Source organism: Triturus cristatus, chromosome 3_1 (assembly GCF_964204655.1).
Source record: "Triturus cristatus chromosome 3_1, aTriCri1.1, whole genome shotgun sequence".
In the NCBI taxonomy this organism is placed as follows: domain Eukaryota; kingdom Metazoa; phylum Chordata; class Amphibia; order Caudata; family Salamandridae; genus Triturus; species Triturus cristatus.
Genome location: NC_140583.1, coordinates 294,026,626 through 294,047,288, shown reverse-complemented (window position 1 = coordinate 294,047,288; position 20,663 = coordinate 294,026,626). Strand labels below are relative to the sequence as shown.

Sequence of the window (20,663 nt, the reverse complement as noted above, 5' to 3'; positions counted from 1 at the left end):
ATTTAAGGCAAGTCCAACTCATGATTGACTCTCCCTAAATCTTGCCACTGTTAAGAGGGACTGATCTATCCTTTAGACCACTCTGCCTCTGGTTGTGGATGGTGTTTGATGACTGACTGACATGATTTCACCACAATTTAGACTGACTCTTTAACCATTGGTTAGTTCAGCTCCACTAACCCTGTCTTATTTTGGGAACTTGAGCCTGGTGCTTACAGCTGTTATTGCTCAATGACTTCCTCACCTATCCTGTCCAGTCGGTCCAGTGCCACACTCTCGAAGGCCCGGCGCATCATAGGGTACTCCTCCAGCACTTCATTGAAGTGGTCCACTGAGAGAGAATACAGCCGGCAGTAGGTGTCTGCACGAACACTCGCAGTGCGGCGTCCACGGGTCAGCAGGCAGATCTCTATGGCAACATTAAAGAGGAATGAACAAGGTCAGACACTATCAGCACACCGAGCTCAAACAATACATTTCAAATACAAACCACTGTCTCAATGCCGGAGTTAATACCTTCCTGTGTTCACTTGTATATGTTATGTTATGTTATGTTAATGGTTTTTATACCGCGCACAGCTGCCCCAGCAAAGGGGCGTCCTGGCGATAATCTTCAACACTCCCACCCTGTTCCCCTCTAAGGAAGTGCAAGTGCCGACTGTGTTTAAAACATTCCCTGTTAAAAAATACCGTGCCTCACTACCAACTACACCTTCCACCTGCCAACGCTTGCAACCCATCACATTATGAACTGCATTTTGCTTTTAGCAGCATCTCTCCTCAGTACCACTTTGCTCTACCCATGTAATTACTACCTGTTTCATGAACACTGCCATTTTAAGAATGTTTCTCAAAAGTGAGAACTTGCTCCTGGTCTTTCTAACTTCACTGAAGAACAGTTTGGGTGAAGAACACTGCTTACACTAAGAGAAGAAGTAGACAGGAATCCTATCAATGAACAGCTGTGAATTCTTTCTATCTCTTCTCAGAAGGCTGAGTCTTCAGTACTCAATTATGTTATTCCGCTCATTCCACCTGTTCTTCACCGAAAACTAAAGGTGACATAAAAGGCAGTTGTGACCACATCTGACGGTGGAACAGACGACAGTGGCTGGTAAAGAAGCCCTTATTAAGTCCAGGCCTCTTTGCACTCCACACAAGTGCACGTTTATTGAATCCAAAGCTGCCTAAACGCTGAGAGTGGGTACCCTTTGTGCGCCAGAACTATAAGATCCTTTGACATAAGATTACTAGGGCCCACTGGATGTGGTCTGGTAGGTCGCAAAGGCTGACATTCTACTCAGTGCCGACTTTGAGAGGTGCCAAACGTTTCCTGTACATGCCCCACAAAATCAACATTATGACTGCTTGAAAAAAGAATCGACTATTGCTGCGCTTTATATGTCAACAATGATTACTAAATAAACTTCAGATCCTACAAAACGCCCTTGCTCGTCAATTCTGGACATGTTCTGAATATATGCGTTATACTAGCCGCATACAGATCACATTTAGGACATTTCGTCCGATCACTGACTGAACCAGGCAGAGCCCATTTAGCAATTATTTCTGGCGTGTAGTACAACAAGCATATAGTTCGAAATTGCTGTAGCTGCAGATTAATAGAATGAACTGAGTAATTGATAATACTTAATGCTTTTTCTATGGCAAGTGATGTAACCCCTGTCCCCAGAGTCTTACTCCAGCGCTCCGTCAATCTTTCACAATCGCAATATCTATAATTATTGAAGAATTTATACATTTAGCTTATCAAAGATTTTGTCTTCTCCCTATGCAAGGCATCCCAATTCTCAGAATTAGATGTTTTTGTCAGGGTTAAATGTCTCACAAAGTAATCCCTAATTTGGAGATAATTGAAAACATATGATCAGGTAGCTTAAACTGCAACTGCAAGTTCTTAAAGGATACAAGACCATTATGATCAAAATTAACCCCAACCCCTAACGGCAACTTGGAACACCTCTGGAAAAAGCAGATTGCCTCATAGAGGAAGTTAATCATAATAAAATTATATATTACAGCTAGAAGATATGGCACACCATATATACATATACTATCTCGTGTAGTCTTAAACTTGACTCTTTTGAATTAATTTGGGTCGTTGATTCTATATTGGTACATAATACTATCCTCCCCCAGCATGAATTGATGAAAAAAAAACGTATGTGCAGAGTTTAGGAGGCTGTGAAAACGCCCGGCAATAGCAGACCAAAAATGAATTTTAAAATCAGGAAAATCAAGCCCTCCCTGCTTATATGAAAGCTTTAACAAGTCTATTGCTCGCCGGGCTTTTCTATAGCTGCTCAGAACACCCTCTAATCTCTTAATAAAAGAATTGGGAACCCACAAAGGAATGGATTGGAATAGATGCAAACATTTGGGTAATATCTTCATTTTAATAATATTAGAACGCCCAATGATACCTATAGGCAATTTAGGCCAATTATTTAATGATCTAGCTGTATCTTTAAGTAAAAATTCATAGTTTAAAGAAAATATCCTATCTATCTGTGCAGAGAGCTTAACCCAGAAATAAGTAGCTACCGAGCCAACCCCATAAATTGATTTTCCCAGGTCAAAATAAAGAAGTACTTGTGTTTTTTTTACATTTAATTTATACCCTGAGATAGAACCAAACTTGGCTGCTTCATCCTCAATTACCTTGATCGATCTAGATGGTTCCATTGTAAAAACCGCAATGTCGTCTGCATAGGCGATAACCTTAAGCAAGGTTACATCTGACACTAGTGGCATAATTTGTGAGTTAAACTGCAAAGCATAAATAAATGGTTCAATATATAAAGCAAATACCAAAGGTGAGAGAAGACAGCCCTGCCTAGTACCGCAGAGGATCGGAAAAGTTAATGACTGTAAGCCTGAATAAACTTGTTTAGCTTGGGGTTTGTTATATAGAGCTTGAATCCATTGTTTATAGTGTCCCTTAACACCAAACACTGTAAGTATAGCCCACAGGAAATCCCACCCCACCCTATTGAAAGCCTTTTCGACTTCTAAGAGTACCGAGAGGGGTTGGCATCTTCCCTGCCATATCGAAAGCCCCGACCGCCATGTTAACTTGGATGAAACCATGTTGATGAGGAGATACTAGGCCCGGCATAGCTGGGGCAAGATGATTCGCGAGTATTTTTGCGAAAACCTTCGCATCAACATTGATAAGGGAGATTGGCCGATATGAGCCGCACTCGTCAGGGGGTTTGTCTTTTTTCCAGGAAGAGGACTATCTGAGTCATGATCCATGACTCGGGTATATTTACACTCGTGCTAATACACTGTATAACCAAACTAAACGGCAGAGTCAAAACATCTTTAAAAAGCTTGTAGAATTCAATGGATATAGACTCTTTCCCAGCCGCCTTACCCGATGGCAGGGTGGATATTGCCAAGTCTAATCTTTTTCTAATCAAGCTGATGTCTCCTCGTTCAAAGTTGGTAAATGTCTACCCTGAAGATACCGTTGTATATCTTCGTCTTTCAGTGCAATAGTTGGGGTATATAGCTCTTGGTAATAAATGGAAAATTGTTCTAAAATCTCCTGTGGCTGTGAGTAGGCTATTCAATTTGCCCCATTTACAGCTCTAATATAAGTTTCAGCCCAATCCTCTGCGACCTTATGAGCCAGGATCCTGCCTATTTGCTCACCATATTCATATTGTGTAAAACGATATTTATTGAATCTTGCTGCAATTCTCTCCCTAAATATCTTCTTTGTAGCTAGTCTAAGCTCTATTAAGGAGAGAAGCAATTGTCGGTGATTGTTAGTACCCGACAGGACTGCCTCTGCATGTTGTTCTTCCACTCTATGAATAGCTTGAATAGCCTCCTTACTTGCGATTTTATGTGCTTCATTCTGTTGCCATACATATTGGTGGGTTATGCCTCTAGTAACTGCTTTCCAAGTATCCCAAACCATAAACGGAGAGGCTGACCCAATATTCTCTTTAAAAAATAATTCAAGCTGTTTCCTAATGTTAGCCAGATACACCCTATCTGAAAGTAGATATCTAGGAAAAAAAGGTCTGAGTGTCTTAATTCCAGCTATGGTCCTGAATGATAATAGTATAGGATTATGATCCGACATAACACGCAGGCATACTACCATATCTGATGACAGCATTATTTGGTCCGACACCCATGCCATATCGATTCTAGAATAGAATCGTGTGGGGCAGAATAATACGTATACCCGGGGATAGCTGGATACAAATATCTCCATGCATCCCTAATTAGCTGTAGACGCCCTAATTCTACAATTGCTGCCCATGTCTTCCGCATTCTATGGGTGGCCCCACGTCTGGTTGTATCTATACTATAATCCATAACACAGTTAAAATCTTGCTCCTCCTCCCAATTCAACATTTCCATATTCAACAAATCAATAACCGAAGAGTCATCAATGTTAGGACCATACAATGAGCAAAAAACATATTTCTTCCCCCTTATTTCCAGCTGTGGCATTGCCCATCTACCTCACTGATCAGCAAGTGTCTTATGTGTCATACATAAAAAGCGTTTATGCTTTAGTATTGCAACCCCCCTCGTTGAGGAACCTTGTGACGTACATACTACAGTTTCATACCCCAAGTATTTAAAAAGACTCCGATCCATAAATGAGAGATGCGTCTCTGTTAGCAAGACTAACTGGGGATTGTACATTTTTAGCTCTTCACAGACTAGTTGCTGCTTAATTTTGCTATTAAGACCTGCAACATTCCAAACTAAGCACTTAATCCAATAAATTGCACAGATTATTCACTTCCAGCTTGTTACTACCAGCTCTATATACATCCTTATTCCTTTACTCATTCCCTTTTCATTATCTCTATTTACAAACTTGCTTCTGAGTTTCCTATATACCCTCATGTTGACCTTTTCTTGCCCTCAAGCTTTATCCTACACCTTTGTTTGCCATCGTCCGATAGCTTCTTTTGCATCTTTTTCAGTCAAAAAGAAATACATTTGCCCCCACCCCCCGCAGAACTTTCAGGCGTGCAGGCTCCTGTGAAAATACTTGTGCCTAAGTAGCTTTTAGCGGGCCAATCAATTGACGTAACTGCCACGTCTGTCCATTGACACTTTACAGAGATCTGAGCGCACGAAAATAGTGAAAGAGTCAACCTTAACCAGGGAGCTAGGACGAGCCTTCAGAAATACCGCCTGCCGAAGCAGGAAGTTTCCCAAAAAAAAAGAAAATGGTGTTGAGTAGCAAGACCTCTGCTTATGCTGTACAAGAGGAAGTCTATGAGCCCTTTGCAGCTGGCAGTCCCAGTCCTGATACCCCAGATCCGGGAAAGCCTTCTGCAAAAGCTGGACTATAAATGCTCTGGGATTTGACCCCTCCTTCCCCTCTGGAATTACGAACAATCTTAGGTTATGCCGCCGCTGGCGGTTCTCCAGGTCCTCTATCTTGAGCTGCATCGCTGTGATATGGGAATCGTGAATCTGAAGCGAATAAGCCGTTTGTGAGGTAGTCTCCTCGGTGTTTACTACTCTATGCTGTAATTCCATAACATCATTCACCAGTGTCCCGACCTTTAGTGATACCTCCTTCAATGACTGCTGAATGCTGTAGTTGTCGGCTCTAGCCTGAGCATAATGCTCCTGCGCTTCTAGTCTCTGATCCTTTAATGCCTGAAGAATCAAGGAGAGTGTCGGCTCAGCGTAATCCTGAGTCTTCCCCATTTGTTGTTCCATCACTCCCTGTTGCTGCGCTTGAGGAGCACCAGATACCGGTGGCAAAACAGCCGAGTTAAGGGTGGGTGATTGGCCAGAGAATGTCGCAGGTCATGGCTCAAAGTTATCTGCCACTACTTCTGTAGCCCCCATATTACCAGTACCATCATCTGTTGGGCTAGTACCTGATAGCCGAGATATTTCTGTCTTAACCGCGCCCTTTGCTTGAACCCAGCGACGTAGGGGGCAATCAGCTGAAGTATTTTTAATCCGTAAAGGAGCAGTATGTTGCTGGTCCAGCCCATTATGATTTTTCTTTCCACTTTTAATAATTTTGGATTTTGCGTTTTTTGTTTTTTAGCTTCAGAGATTCAACAGAAGCCTGTTGGAACTCCTGCAGCTCAAGTAAAGCATCTCCATCTAGTGGCTCACTATCATCAGACAGTATCCAAGGTGTAAATTGCAAATTGTTATCCATATCCATATCAGAGTTCGATCTGGAAGGGTCTGAAGCAGGGATTATAGCCGAAGTTGTGACTAAGAGGCAACCATTACCCCTTGATTCTGCTACACACTTAGCACATCATCAGATACTGAACTTTCTCTGCTATATCTACTGGATGTACTGCAAGGATCATTGAGTTCAATTTGTACAACACCCTCCGTAGGATTGCTCGCTGACAGAGGGCCTGTTAGCTCTGGTGCTAACATATGCACTGGCATTGGTTCGCCTATATGTGTTGCAGTATTTACGGCATTATCAGTCCCCTTCAGCTGTTCAGAAATAGACTTTTGCGTGAGCCCGAGAGTGTTTATATTACCAAAAGCATTCCCAGAGCTATTTTGTTGCACTGGGATCGCCTCCAAGATAATATCTGCAATTTTGTTGCCAGTGATTGGCTCAGAGGTGGCACCCGCAGTGAATGCACTGTTTGATTTAAAAAAAATTAAAATAAACACATGGTTACGAGGCAACATGGAGGAAGAACACGCTGTGGGGGAGAAGGCACGTGAGACACAATGCAAAAGCACACAGACCACAGTGGGTGGGCGACAGTTTCAGCAGAAGCAAACATACAGTGGAAGGTCGGTTGGAGGAGATGGAGCAGTTAGCTGATAACTGAGGGAGAGCGGGATGGGCTGGGACAGCAAACATAGAACGGAGGACAGACTAACCGGCGGGCGGGCAGTCGGAGGAGATGGACAAGCAAGCTGACAACGAAGGTGGCCAGAGGGGCTGGGACAGCAAGTTGATAGCGGGGAATGGGTAGGAGGGGATGGGGCAGAATGCTGACAACAAAGGGAAGATGAGCTGGGGTGGCAGGAGAAACAAGCTGACAACGGAGGGTGAGGGGGAGGGAATGGGGAAGCACACAGCAGCTCTCTTCCACTATGGCGGAGGAGCGTCGCCTCCCCAGCCAGGAGCTTGAAAACTTCAAAAAACTAAACGATACTAAAACAGGTTTATTATCATTTTCTTTTTCTTTCCTGGGCCGAGTCTTGGGCACAGGTTCCCAGTCTCTCTTGCAGTGCAAATCCAGGGCGCTCAGGTCAGTCCTGATGCTGCTCTCATTCCTGACAAAAGTGTCAGGATTGGCCACAGTGGAGCCTGTCCCTGTAGTGGACTGAAGCCAGAGAGAAGCAGAAGAGCGGCTATGCAACGAGTGGCAGGCAAGTTCTTTTTTAAATTGTTTTTTGTTCATATTTTTGTTGCCGTATGTCGCCCCCCCTTCCTCGCCACTCTCCTCTGACACCAGCCGCTACTGGAAGCACACAGACAAGAGTGGGCAAGAGGGAATGGGAAAAAACACAGATCGTAGAAGTGAGGCGGGTGCTGGCGTAGCAAGTTGACAACAAGTGGGGTGGAATGGGATTGGGAAAACACACGGACAATGAGGGCAGGAGGGAAGGGCTTGGGCAGCAAGCTGCCAAAAGGGTGGATGGGATGGGCTGGAGCAGAAAGTTAACAATGGAGGTCATACGGATAGCTGTGGGTGGGTGGGAGGGATAGGGAAGCACATGGACAAAGTGAGTGGGTAGAGGGGATAGGGAAGCACACAGGCATTGGGAAGTGGGCTGGAGGGAATGGGGAAGTACAAGGACAACGGAGAGTGGGCAGGAGGGACTAGAGAAGCACAGGGACAATTGCGGGTGGGTAGGGCTAGGGAAGTACATGGGCAACTTATAGGAAAGCATACCAACAATGGAGGCTGGGCATAAGGGGATAGGGAAGCACACAGAGGATGGGCGGAAGCTGATACGGAAGCACACAGAGGATGGGTGGATGAGGATAGGGAAGAGCACGGATAATAGCAGGTGGGTAGGTGGGTTGGGGAAAGACCCAGCCTTGCCTCATCACTGGACTGTAAACTGATTTTTACAATCTGTAGAGCGCTCTGCCACCCTGAGAGCCAATCATAGCATCATAAAGAAAACAGTAGTAAATAAATCAGTTGGAAATTACACCCTCGTTAACCCCTTCGCCGCGGCAGGAATTCCGCCGCGGCGCTGGGGGGGTTTGGGGGCAGTTGCGGTGGCGCTGTGCTCGTGACGGAACCACTCTGTCACGAGTCACGGGTGAGCTGTGCTCATGACGGAGTGGTTCCGTCACGTCTCCGCCCACTGCGCTAATCGCCCGCACAGGCGGGGAATTAGCGCCGCATGGGCGGAGCGGCCGCCAACGGCCGCAGCAAGACGGAACCACTCCGTCATGAGCACAGCGCACCCGTGGCTCATGACGGAGTGGTTCCGTCATGAGCGGGGAAGGGGTTAAAAATGATCTGGTAAATACAAAGTCCAGAGCGTGGATGAAGAGTAGGTGGAAAGGAGAGGGGGAATGAAAAGCCTCAGCAACCCACACAAGGCCAATGCCTCATAGCAGGCAGGAAAATCTGGGAGATAGGGCAAGGATGCTGAAAAGAACCAACATTTGAATCCCACCGGGGAGGACAGACAATCAGTGAAGGCAGGTAGCAGAGAAATCACAGAGGGATGAAGAAGTGAATGGTTGACGATAGGATGAGGTGCCTCAGATGAGCGGCGGGAGATCCAGTAACATCTGCATGCACACTGGAGTGCCCTAGTTGAGCACGAAAAGTGAATGAAGGATCAAATAAGGAAAGGGACGCGACGAAATGCATCCTGGGAAATTGATTGATGACACTGAGCTTGAAAGGGTGGTGCGGGAGATGGAGTACGAGAAAACATAGGGGCAAATTTACAACAGAATGGCGAAGCGTGGCATTAAGCAAAAATTAGCAAACACCTCGCTTTGCCATTCTGAAAACACAGGGATGCGCCATATTCACAAGAATGCGGTGCACCCCTGTCTTTCCCCGAGAACTGGCCCTAAATCTAGCTGCCTACCCCCAGCGCAGACACCCTTGCAACATAGTGTCAGGATGTTTGCATTGGGTGGAATGATTGTGTATGAGCTGGAAGGTGTCCCTTCCTGCATATAAACAATCCAGAATGCCGATTTGAAACTCCTATGTGTGCTACATTGTGCAGTACACATAGAAGTTTCAATTTGTCATTATTTTTAATGATGGATGCCATACTGTGCAGGAAGATGCTGTCAGTGCTCTGGCAGAGGCTGTCTGCATGTGATGCCCTCTGATGAGCCTCACAAACCACCGCCGTCAGACTGCCAGCAGGGCCACCCGCCAGACCGAGGATTTGACTCCTAATCTGGCAGGCGCTCACACCACAGCTTTGGCAGTCTGACAGCGGATGGCACGTTGCACTGTCCACTGTAGAACCCCAAAAGTAATAAAAAGGCTCTAACTGATTTGCCCAGAATCACAGGATGTTGAGTCGAGACTCGAACCTGGTCCCCCAGCTCCAAAGTCAGCAGCCCTGGCACTTACGCCCCCACGCAAACAAAGACTCCCCTCTGCCTGCCCCTGCTGCAAGATACCCTTTACTTGATTTTATTGGCTGTGCTTTCAGAAATAAATTACCTCTGCGTATAAAGTTTCTGAGACAGACCTGTGCTTTAACACCAGGTGCATATTTTAACATCGTTGCACTAAAGGCTTGGCCCATTTCCTTTGTATTCCATTACCAAGATATATTGTATGGGACACACTTTGGCAAATGCAAACAATCACACATCAAACCGTTTTGATTGTTCTGCAGAGTGAAAGAACAGGACAAATAGTAGCCATGGTTTTTCATCCATGTTGCTAAAAATAAACATTTTTAACGTAATAAGCAGCTATAAAAAAAATCAGGGACTATATGATGGGCACTTGTAGACACAAGAGCGCACAGCAGCGAACATAAAAGCTGCAAAATCTAAAAATGAAACAAGATAACAGAAACAAACAAGAATAAAAAAAGAACTATGGAGGGATCAGCAGGTAATGGGAGAGGGGGTAAATAGTACCTGAATCACGTCAGCAGCAGCGGATGGGCACTGATTAAGCTAAATTAATCTGTGCTTCATCTGTGCTCCAAAGCACGCATCAGAAATGACGTTTAGGCTCAAGTAGCCAATTGGGGATGCTGCATAGAAGAGTGACGCTGAGGCACACAAATGGAAAGTAATTGGTGGGCTCCAAACCCTTTCTGTAAACAAAAGAGTCTTGCACGTGAGACACATACGCAGGCGCATGCACTCTCAGGCTCCACCCTAAAAACGCACAGGGGCATATTATCAAGGGCTGGCGATAACATTATCGCCGCTTTAGCGTCCGTTTTCACGCGAAAAGCGGCGATAATTTTATCGCATTATCAACAAGGACACGCTAGCGCGTGTTTCCTTGCCTTAGCGCACTTTATCAGCACGCCTCGCATTGCATCGTTAATGATATGCAAAGGAGGCATGCCTGACAAAACTCCATGGGAAAATATCGGTAACCCAGCTCCCTGATATCATCAACAAGGGGTAGCGATATTTGAAATCGCGTTAACTATGCCTTAACGCAGGAATTTAACGTCTGTTAAATTCCTGACTAAGGCATACCTAACATGGGAGGTGGATTGTGGGGCTAAGACCACAGAGCCCTATCATCAACCATATCGCCGTTTTCCACGGAATATCTCTGGAAAACCAGCGTTGTTCCATGGAAAACTGCGATATCCCCGCTATCGCTGGAATTTTTATCGCCTCGGTGATACGCGTTATTAATAAAGCGCTTACCGGGCGATAAATTCCAGAGATGGACGGCGATAAATAAAAAAGCGCTAACCGCACTTTGCGAAATTTATCGCCGTCTATGGATTATATGCCCCGTCCTTCTTAAATCTCACTGCATTGCTCATAAAGTGTGTCTTTTGCTTTCTCGCCCTAAGTGCGCCAGATATGCTGAGAAGTGAATCCTGGGCTCACTGTGACACTGGAATCAAGCTATCCTGGCTGAAGAGGGGTGAAACCCCGAAACCGGTCCTAGGATGCTTGTTTCCGGTCCAGGGAGGACCTGGCTCGGCAGTTCGGGCTGGACTGTTCCCATGAGGCACAGGGTCAAGACTGATTTGCATATAGCCAGGACTAAACTGGGGTGGCATGGTGAGCAAAAGAATGATGGATTTAACACAGATCTCTTGACTGGGGGTAAATGTTTTGATTTGTTCTGCATTCCGTCCATTAATTGTGTGTCTTTTGCTTTCTCGCCCTAAGTGCGCTGGGTATGCTCAGACGTGAGTCCTGGGCTCACTGTGCCACTGGAATCAAGCTATCCTGGCTGAAGAGGGGTGAAACCCCGAAACCAGTCCTAGGATACTTGTTTCCGGTCTAGGGAGGACCTGGCTTGGCAGTTCGGGCTGGACTGTTCCCATGAGGCACAGGGTCAAGACTTATTTGCATATAGCCCGGACTAAACTGGGGTGGCATGGTGAGCAAAAGAATGATGGATTTAACCCAGATCTCTTGACTGGGGGTGAAAGTTTTGATTTGTTCTGCATTCCGTCCATCAATTGTGTGTCATTTGCTCATAAAGCACAGCATGACTCGGGCCCAGAATACCTGAAATCAACATGTCCTTAGGAGAATGTTACAATCTACCTTCTCCAAGACATAGTGATTCCCTAATTTAAAAAGACACTTTGGGACGCGAGATGTTTTATCTCGTCCACTGGAAAGGTGTGGAATAGGCTGCCTCTGCATTTAAAATCTAAGTCTAAATTTACTAACTTCAGTAAATGGCTCAAAACTTGGTTAACAAATGAACAGTTCCTGTGATCAGATAGTTCGCTAATGCCAGGACGCCCTTGAGCATATACGCACTCTATATATTTTTCATTTATTCATTCAAATGTTTACAAGGAAAATGTTCCGTGGTTTGCAACTATTTCCGAAGTGGAAAAACATCGAACGTGTTTTGATTTCCCTTCCCAGTTGGGAAGATAAGACTGTGCTTGAGGGCATATTGGGAGGGTTGTGAGGGGAGGGAGGTGCCTGTCCTGGTTTTCTTTTTGCAATCTGCTATACCTTTTCTGATATTGTGGCACCAAGCCCTTTGAGGTACATGCACACCTGTGCCAGCACAACAGTAAAAGTAAATGCGGTGAAGGAAATCAGATGTTATTTTTAGGCCTCCATTTTTGCATTAGGAACAGTCTGCAAACAGTTTTCTTGTGAATATTGCTAAAGCAAAATTTCTGCAACTGCTTGCAGCAAAACACAAATAAATGGAAAGGTCACATTGCATATGATGTGCCAACACAGTGCTGTGAAGCAACTAAGCCAAATTAAACACCTTGCCCTAATGCCATCGAGGGGTCCCGGTGCCATTAGGGCAAACAACAAGACTAGGTGTCAAGCGATTTGTAAATAGCACTCTAATCATCACCTACATAGTAGTCTATGACAATAATACATGTTATCCAATGGATATAGTTTGTATCACATGTAAACAATTTGTTTTTTTAGAACTTCCTCGTTTGACATTATAATTCACTGGAAAGACATTCTACCCATAAATTATTTCCAGTCTTTGAGATTGAAGTTCTTTTTATTGTGGCTAGATTTTTTCATTTATTTTTTTAATATTACTTGTATAAATAGGGACATTCCGCTACCTTTTCCAAATTACCTTTACCATTACCTCAACATAAAGACATCTACGAAATATTTACTATTTCCTTTTAATAGGGTTAAACTGCAAATTTTTCATTAATTTGGAATAATATAATGATATACTAACCACTATTTGACGTTATTGTTATGCGTAACATTCTACAATTGTTTTTGAAAGATAAATTAATCTGAAATTGAGTAAATAACATTTTTAAAACATGCCTACCATATACTGAGATAAGGCCAAGTGTTGAAGTTTAGTTTAGTTTAGAATTATTGACAGGGTTAGGGTAAATTATGAAAAATCCGATTAATGAAATCTGATTTAATTTAATTCAGATAATCATTTTAAGTATTTACCTTTGAAAAGTGTAACATTAAATTAGAGTAAGGAAAAGGAGGTAATAGTTTTAATTTAAAAAAGACATTTTATGTAATCTATCGTAATTTAGTATTTATTTAACGTTTTTCAACATTTAGGCTAAGGTTAGAATTAGTGTTAGTGTAAGGATTATTTAATTGTATGTAACTTAATTCACAATTATTGATAAAGAATAGCATCAGGGTAAAGGTCAGGGGCAAGAAAATTAAATTACGTTGAAGTAAATTATAATGAATTAAATATAATGAAATACAAATAATTTGATGTTTATGATACTTAAAGGGATGAGTTAAATAATTTAACTAAAACTATTATATTGTTATTGGTAAGCGGTGGGTTATGGGTAGTGTTCGGCATTAATGATGAGGTAGAGGTGAAGACATAAGTGTCAAGGTAATGATCATTTTAATGTTAAAAGTAGGCTAATGAGTTAATTGTTTTTCAGTATTGATAGCAGAAGTACTGGCAGGTATAGTAATGGTATGTATTCTGTACTTATGGGTAAACCTGTATTATTATCTAAGGCTATTGAATAATTCTGGTGAGTTGATTATAGACAAAGGGCCTGATCTAGAGTTGGCTGGATGGGATACTCCATGGCAAACATGAACACAGGATATAATGCGCTTGTAAAACAGTGGATGAGATTTCCTGTCATGTTTGTGATGGAATATTCCATCCCACAAATGCAAATAAGCCCACTAGAGGACAAAGGCACAGTAGTTTGTAAATGTCTAGGTGTCATTAGAGGACAACAATGCATGGTACCTGCTAAGTTTTTTCTATTACATCATACATGACCCTAGCACATGTACGGGTATCAGAGGCAGACTAGACATACATGGCCTACAGGAAGTCATAGGTAAGGGCCTCACACCTGAGCCTAACCCATATATGGGGCATTAGAGTGGATTTCCAACGTCAAAAGGAAGTCACACTTTGACCTAGCCCATATACCAAAGTATAGGGGTAACAATGCTACATCACGACCTGGGTGCATAGTGCATGATTCACTTATTATGACAAAGACGTCAAGTTTGTAAGTGCACTAATCATGTAGGATTTGGTTTTTGTAGCTTGATGTTTGATCTTACTGCCCACTGCACTGAAACTCCCAAAGGTGGCTCACCTCCAAAGTAAGAGCCATCGGCCAATTTGGTCTCCTTGTTTCCTTTGGTGAGGACGCTGACAACGCCGTGCTGGATGAAGTACATCTTTCGTCCAATCGTCCCTTCGCGGATGATGTAGTCCCCTGGCTGGAAGACTTCAAACCTCAGCTTAGTTAGCATGGAGGTAACGAAGTTGGGGTCCGCATTAGCGAAAAGAGGCATGGATGCCACCAGCTTCCTGCAGTTAAAGTTGACTATTTCCTGTGGTGAAGAGAAAGGAACGCAAAACAGTTAAGGAAGCAATAGAAAGATTAGAAAATGGATGTAAAAGGTTTTGGGGAGAGTTCAATCGAAAAAAGAAAAAGGATTATATAGACGAGCAAGTTATAAAAAACGAAAAAATATGTAAAGAGGTTTAACAGGGAGGAAAGCATAATTTCAGATGTAATAAAAACATGAACAAAGTTATTATTGAAAAGAGGATTATGTAGTAATAACACAATACCAATATAAACATTTTTAATCAAGTGAGTCCTGATGTTGAAACTAGAACAAACCATTGTGTACATATGTTTTTGTTCTTTGTTTCCTCTCTGCAACTCCCTTATGTTCTTCATATATTATAGTTGAACATTTTATATAAATTATATGGTTTATGTATTTATTTCAAATTATTGATTTCTGTTGCGGTCTGAATAAATAAATAAAAATTGAATTGAATTGAATTGCTCTGTGCATTTCAGGTGGTTAGAGTCTTTCCCTCTTTCTTACACAAAACATCCATTTCAATTGTCAAATATTAAGAGTGGATAACGCAAATTCTGCATATAATACAGGAATGCAAGGGAGTGGGAAGATGCTATCTTTATGTCTTAGAGAAACGACTGGTCTCCTCAGGTATCTATGGACATGTAAGAACTCGGATGCCTGAGGAAGGTGAGATCTCTCTAACGGTATCTGAGAGAAAGTGAGGGTATGCTTTGGTTCTCATGACACATGGGGACACTCTCTACCTGAGAACAAACTGGGAGATAATCTGTGTTGTGTACATGGACAAGGGTGACTTCTCATTGGCTGTTAATAGACACGTAAGGACTCCTCTCAGATGCATGACGGGAGGGATCCAATATGTGTTTCAGGACACTGGATACATTACTCCTTGGCCTTCTTGGATGCCTAAGAAACAAGTTAGAGTTGTTTCTCCTTGGACGTCTGAGGAAACTGAGACTTTTTCTTGGGTGTTTGAGAGCACTCCTATGGATTCTAATGTCTTCTGTCTAAGGATCGTTGAGGGGTCTACTTAAGTGTCTGAGGTAAAACGTGTTGTCTCTGAAAACTTTCTGATGACAAATGAGCAAAAGTATCCGAACCTCATAAAATGTGAAAGTGTTCCTCATTTTGTGAGGAAGTTTCTATAGTCAAGTGAGATCTCTTCTTGGGTTTCCGATGACATTTAAGAGCTCACTTTAGTGGACACATCACAACGTAAACCTTATTCAATTGTCTGCTCACAATTAAGGAGTTGGCCTAACGGTTAGGGCGGTCGACCTCGAATCTGGGGAACCGGGTTCGCGTCTCGGCAATGACGCTGAACATCCTGTGATTCTGGGCAAATCACTTAATATCCCTGTGCCTAACAATTTTTTTTTAAAAATAAATGTGTCCTCATGTAACGCAACTGGTGCTATGAAAAGCGCTCTGATACCCAAAACTGGGTCAAGTTTGCGCTATATAAAACTCAGTTAAAAAAAAAAAATGCTGTCTCTCCAGTGGTGTCTAATGAAAAATGGAAGTTATACGCCGGTGTATGTAGATATCTCAATGGCTGGATTTAATCAGATATCTAACTTTTCTGTCCAGTCTAGTTAGAGGCTTTTTTTTTAGCGCTTCTTGAATTATTATACATGTTATTCATGTCCCCTTATATTTGCAGTACTGATATTATTGCCGTTTGACACTAAATCATGATTTTAAATGAAGATGGATTTTTATGCTTCCCCTGTTGTTCTTTTGCCTTTGTTTTCACCTCTGAGTTAATCCAGAGCCTTGATCAGTTAAATCCATTTATCTCAACTCAATGCCTGGTACACATAAACTAGAATATTGTGTTAGTGCACCTGCTTCTTTGTGGGTTTGTGTTTACAGTGTTTCTAGTTTTTGTATAAACTTTCTGCTATTCTGATTTAAATTATCACATCTAATATTGCTTCAGCAGTTTTGCAGAACTATTCCCGCTTAGCTTCTGAAAGAACTCTCTCATCCTCAATCCGTGGTTGTCCATCCTCAGTATTTTGTGTCTCACTTTACTGCCTCTCTGGGGTTATTGTCTCCAAATTTCGTATATCTGAATACATGCTGCTGTGGCAGCAATGTCTGTGCATGGTGAACAGGCATGTACCTCTTCCCTGGGTGCCCTACTCCATGTGAGACTGATATCCAGACTTTTTTTTACCCTAGTGCCATACTATTCTAGAGTGTACTCAGAAACCTAGGTAGTAATTCACCCAAACTCTAATGGGTCCCTTGGTCTCCCAATGCAGTTTCTGCTGAGCTGCAAAACAAGTTGCGCACCGAACTATCTCTGTTCTGCCAAGAAAATCTGTTGCTGATCCCAAAGGCAGCTGCATCAGTCTGGAAACCCCAGCTGCCTAAAACGAGTGCCAGCCTATATCAGCCTGAAGGCTGCGACCGCGAAAGATGAGTGCTCATCTGCATCGACCGAGACTGTAACTGCTGAATAACAGCATACATTGGCTTGTAGGCTGCGACTCTAGATGAGCCAGCCAAATGCTTTTTTCAATTCTAGTGGTCCAGTGAGGCTGTGGTCTCACATCACTGAATCGGAAGCCTGACAGTGCGAGGTCACTGACTGCCCTGGCACACAGTGCTGATTCAACATGCTGTTGGAGCGAGTAAAGCGGGACTGTGTTCTGACTAACCGAGAAGCTGTTCCTTATATGAGTCATGAGTACATTTCTGGTAGAACGTGAACCTTTGCCAATACAAACTTGATGGACCCAAAGACTATTGCATTGATCTATGAGATATGATTTGGGGGGGGAATTAGTACTTATTTGAGCATTTACCTACTCTACATCTATGTCCAAGTTATCCCAGGCAGGAGGAATTTCCCTGAGACCAAAAGAGAAGGGAAGCAGGCACCATAGAGGGTTTCAACTTCCACTAGACCAGGGGTCTCCAACCTTTATTCTGTAATGAGAGCTCCTTCTGAACAGTGAAAATTGTCGTGAGCTACTGACGGCTAAGCAACTCACACAGTTACCAGACACTCCCTTGCTTAGCTTCAATGACTTTAAACCTATTGTCCATGGAGCCTGATACTATGGTTTAAACAAAATATTGTGACTTTGGGTAGTATAAGGACTGTCATGTGCATCAGTTAGAGCATGGTATATGGGGATGTATAAACATGTATGTGAATGAATGGGATACATGTGTATGGGCGACTGAGAGCCTGTGTCATATGTACCTGTGGCATTGGACATAACTTATACCATATGTGGCACCGTTACATGTACAACACAAACATTTTTTAAATGGGAGAAATTAAAAAGTGCAGACAAATGTTCTTCAGAAATGTTCCCAATATGGAACATCTTTCTCCACTTGATGAAACATTTTCTGCACTTTACATTGCTACTATTTTTAAAATAATTGCTGTATTATTCTGTTATAAATATGGCAGCGTGTCTACCAGCCCCTGGGAGCAAGATGCTAGCTGTGTGTAAATGTGACACTTTGAAAGTGGAGAAAAGTTTACTGAAAAGTTAACTTTATGTTTTTATGCATTACATTAAACTCATTTTAATGTTCTCCCATGTCAAAGTGTCTTTAGAAACAACAGGCATATTATGCCAGGTGGCCTGTAGACATAGTGCCATATTTATAACAGGAAAACACAGTCATTTGTTTAAACATGAGGAATTTAAAGTGAAGAAACATGCTTCATAAAACATTAGAACTTAATTGGCTAATTTAAAGTAGAGAAAAACATTAAGACAATGTTTCATAGAAACATTTTTCTTCACTTTAAATTTTTCCCATTTAAAAGAAAATTACTGTATTTTTCAGTTAAAATATGGCACTGTGTCTACCAGCCACTTGGAGCAAGATGGCTGCTGATTGTAAATGTGATACTTTGAAAAGGGAGAAAATTAAAATGAAGACTTAACTGAATTATTAAGCTCACACTTTGATTAAAATATCCTCTCATTTAAAAGCTTTCAGAAATATCATTTTGTTCTCATGCTCCAATATTGAGTTGAGAACGACTTTTATTTAGAGTTTCTGTGCTTCAGGTCTGAACATCTGTGACCCACATGGGTCATAAATCTGAGTGGAGCACTGCTCATTATCAGGCTCTACTATCTGCAGCCTGATAATAATGCAAAATAAAAATAGTCTGTCCTTAAGTTTCAAAGGAAAAGGCAACACGTATTTATTGCAGTTCTTTGTTAAGAATGAACTCAAGGCCGGGAGCTACTCTGAAGGTTTCTAGCGCGCCATCGACTGACTGGAGACACCTGCACTAAGCCTTGTTATGAGGTTGCAAATATGTACCTGAACAAGCTTTAGAGTGTGTAGTATTTAGTTTTCTGTATGATGAAAGTACTAATTAAAAGATAAGTCCTGGGCCGGACAGTACATTATTGCGTCTGCTGTTTGTTGGCTTATGAGCTCTTGTTCCCCGCCCCCCACAAGCTTCCTTCCAGGAAGCCTTTGACTGCTCATCCTTCCTACCTCAAGATTCAAGTGCGGAAAGGGTGTACTTACCCCTCTTTGCAGACCACTAGTAGGACAGAACCGACCCCCAGGGCTACGGGGCTTACACAACCATCACTGTTGAGGTCATGTAGAACCTGTGTGCTCTGTGGTCTCCAGAACAGGGTCTGACACATGAAATAGCCATTGTAAATTAGGGCATGTTGTAATAAAGTTCTGTGCTTGCATTTCAATTTCAGTGAACCTCCTACATCAAGTGCAGTTTATTTTACATCCCTACGACTGTTAACTTTGCTTTGATTTCTCTGACTGCTGCCGAGGGGCCTCAACAAGTTCTACAATGTACTGACACCATTTGAAAAATGCTATTGGTTTTTGAAGGATTGATACTGTTGCAACTGAACCAAGAAATGTAAACACTAGGCCTCTGATGAAGGGTTCACCCACTGATGCACTGTGGCACTGGGGTGCCTTCGAGATTATGTGTGTGTTTTAATCCCTTGAATAAATTAAATGAAGCACAAAAATGCCATTCTATCGGAGACATGGAAGGTTGCCTTTTAGAAGCAACCGAAGAAGTAAGAAATGTGAAAAATAGTCCGCTGATGAAGGGTTACCCCTAAATGCATTGGGGCAGAGGGGTGGAGTTGTGAGTATATGTAGAGAATGGATTTATTCAGCACAAGAAGGAGAGTGTGTCACTCATTCTTTAAACACTGTTTAGACCAATCACAGGGTTAAAGTTGGTAGTGGGCACTTTTCAGTTATACATTGTGGGCCTCATTTACAAGCCCATTGCGCCTCCGGTGCGTCACTTTTATTGATGCACCAGCAGCACAATGGGCTTGCCCTTATTTACAAGGCCACGTAAAGTCACCCTGTGTGACTTTTCATGGCCTCGTATATATGGGCCCAATCATGATTACTCTGTGTGAAAGGGGCGTTCCATGGGTGTTACTTTGGGTGTTCCCAAGCAACATCCTTGGAACCTGACACATTTCCAGATTTACAATGTTTTGTAAAGCTGGAAATGCGTCAGAATCCCACGCCTCCCCAGAGGAGGCGTAGGAGTGGCACAACTAGGAGAAATACTTTCATTTCTCCACGTTTTCTCCTCTTTATGCGTGCTGCATTCCGCAGTACACATAGAAAAAAGACAATGCCATCAACTATTGTTTTTGTGCTAAAAAGGTGTCTCTTCCTACAAAAAAACAAACATCCCTGAAACACAGGCACCCTTGCAGCATGATGAAAGGGTGTCTGCGTCGACCAAGAGCTGCTGTTTGTGCGCCCTCGCAGGGGAGGCGGACAGCAATGCGCTGTATCTTGCAGATGCACTGCATTCCTGCCCTTTTATTTTGAAGCCCGGCAGCGCAGCAGGAAGGCTTGCTGCACTGTAGCAGCGCAGCAGGAAGGCTTGCTGCACTGTGGCAGCGCAGCAGGAAGGCTTGCTGCACTGGGGCAGCGCAGCAGGAAGGCTTGCTGCACTGTAGCAGCGCAGCAGGAAGGCTTGCTGCACTGTGGCAGCGCAGCAGGAAGGCTTGCTGCACTGGGGCAGCGCAGCAGGAAGGCTTGCTGCACTGTGGCAGCGCAGCAGGAAGGCTTGCTGCACTGGCGTGTGTCAAAATACAGTAAATGAGGCCCTAGATGCGCCATTCGTTTAATATACCGATATTTGGTGAAGTTCTTCTACGAG

At 43.1% G+C, this 20,663-nt stretch overlaps 1 protein-coding gene across 1 annotated transcript in view; it reads right to left on the bottom strand.

Moving 5' to 3' along the window:
* HCN4 (hyperpolarization activated cyclic nucleotide gated potassium channel 4) overlaps window positions 1–20,663 on the bottom strand; it is an 820,325-nt gene that overhangs the window by 7,940 nt on the left and 791,722 nt on the right. Inside the window, exons 6-7 of the mRNA XM_085643909.1 lie at window positions 14,245–14,485; window positions 245–409 (exon numbers count right to left, since the gene is read on the bottom strand). Of these exons, the coding sequence (XP_085500035.1) occupies window positions 245–409; window positions 14,245–14,485 (406 nt within the window). The remainder of the gene's footprint in view (window positions 1–244; window positions 410–14,244; window positions 14,486–20,663) is intronic.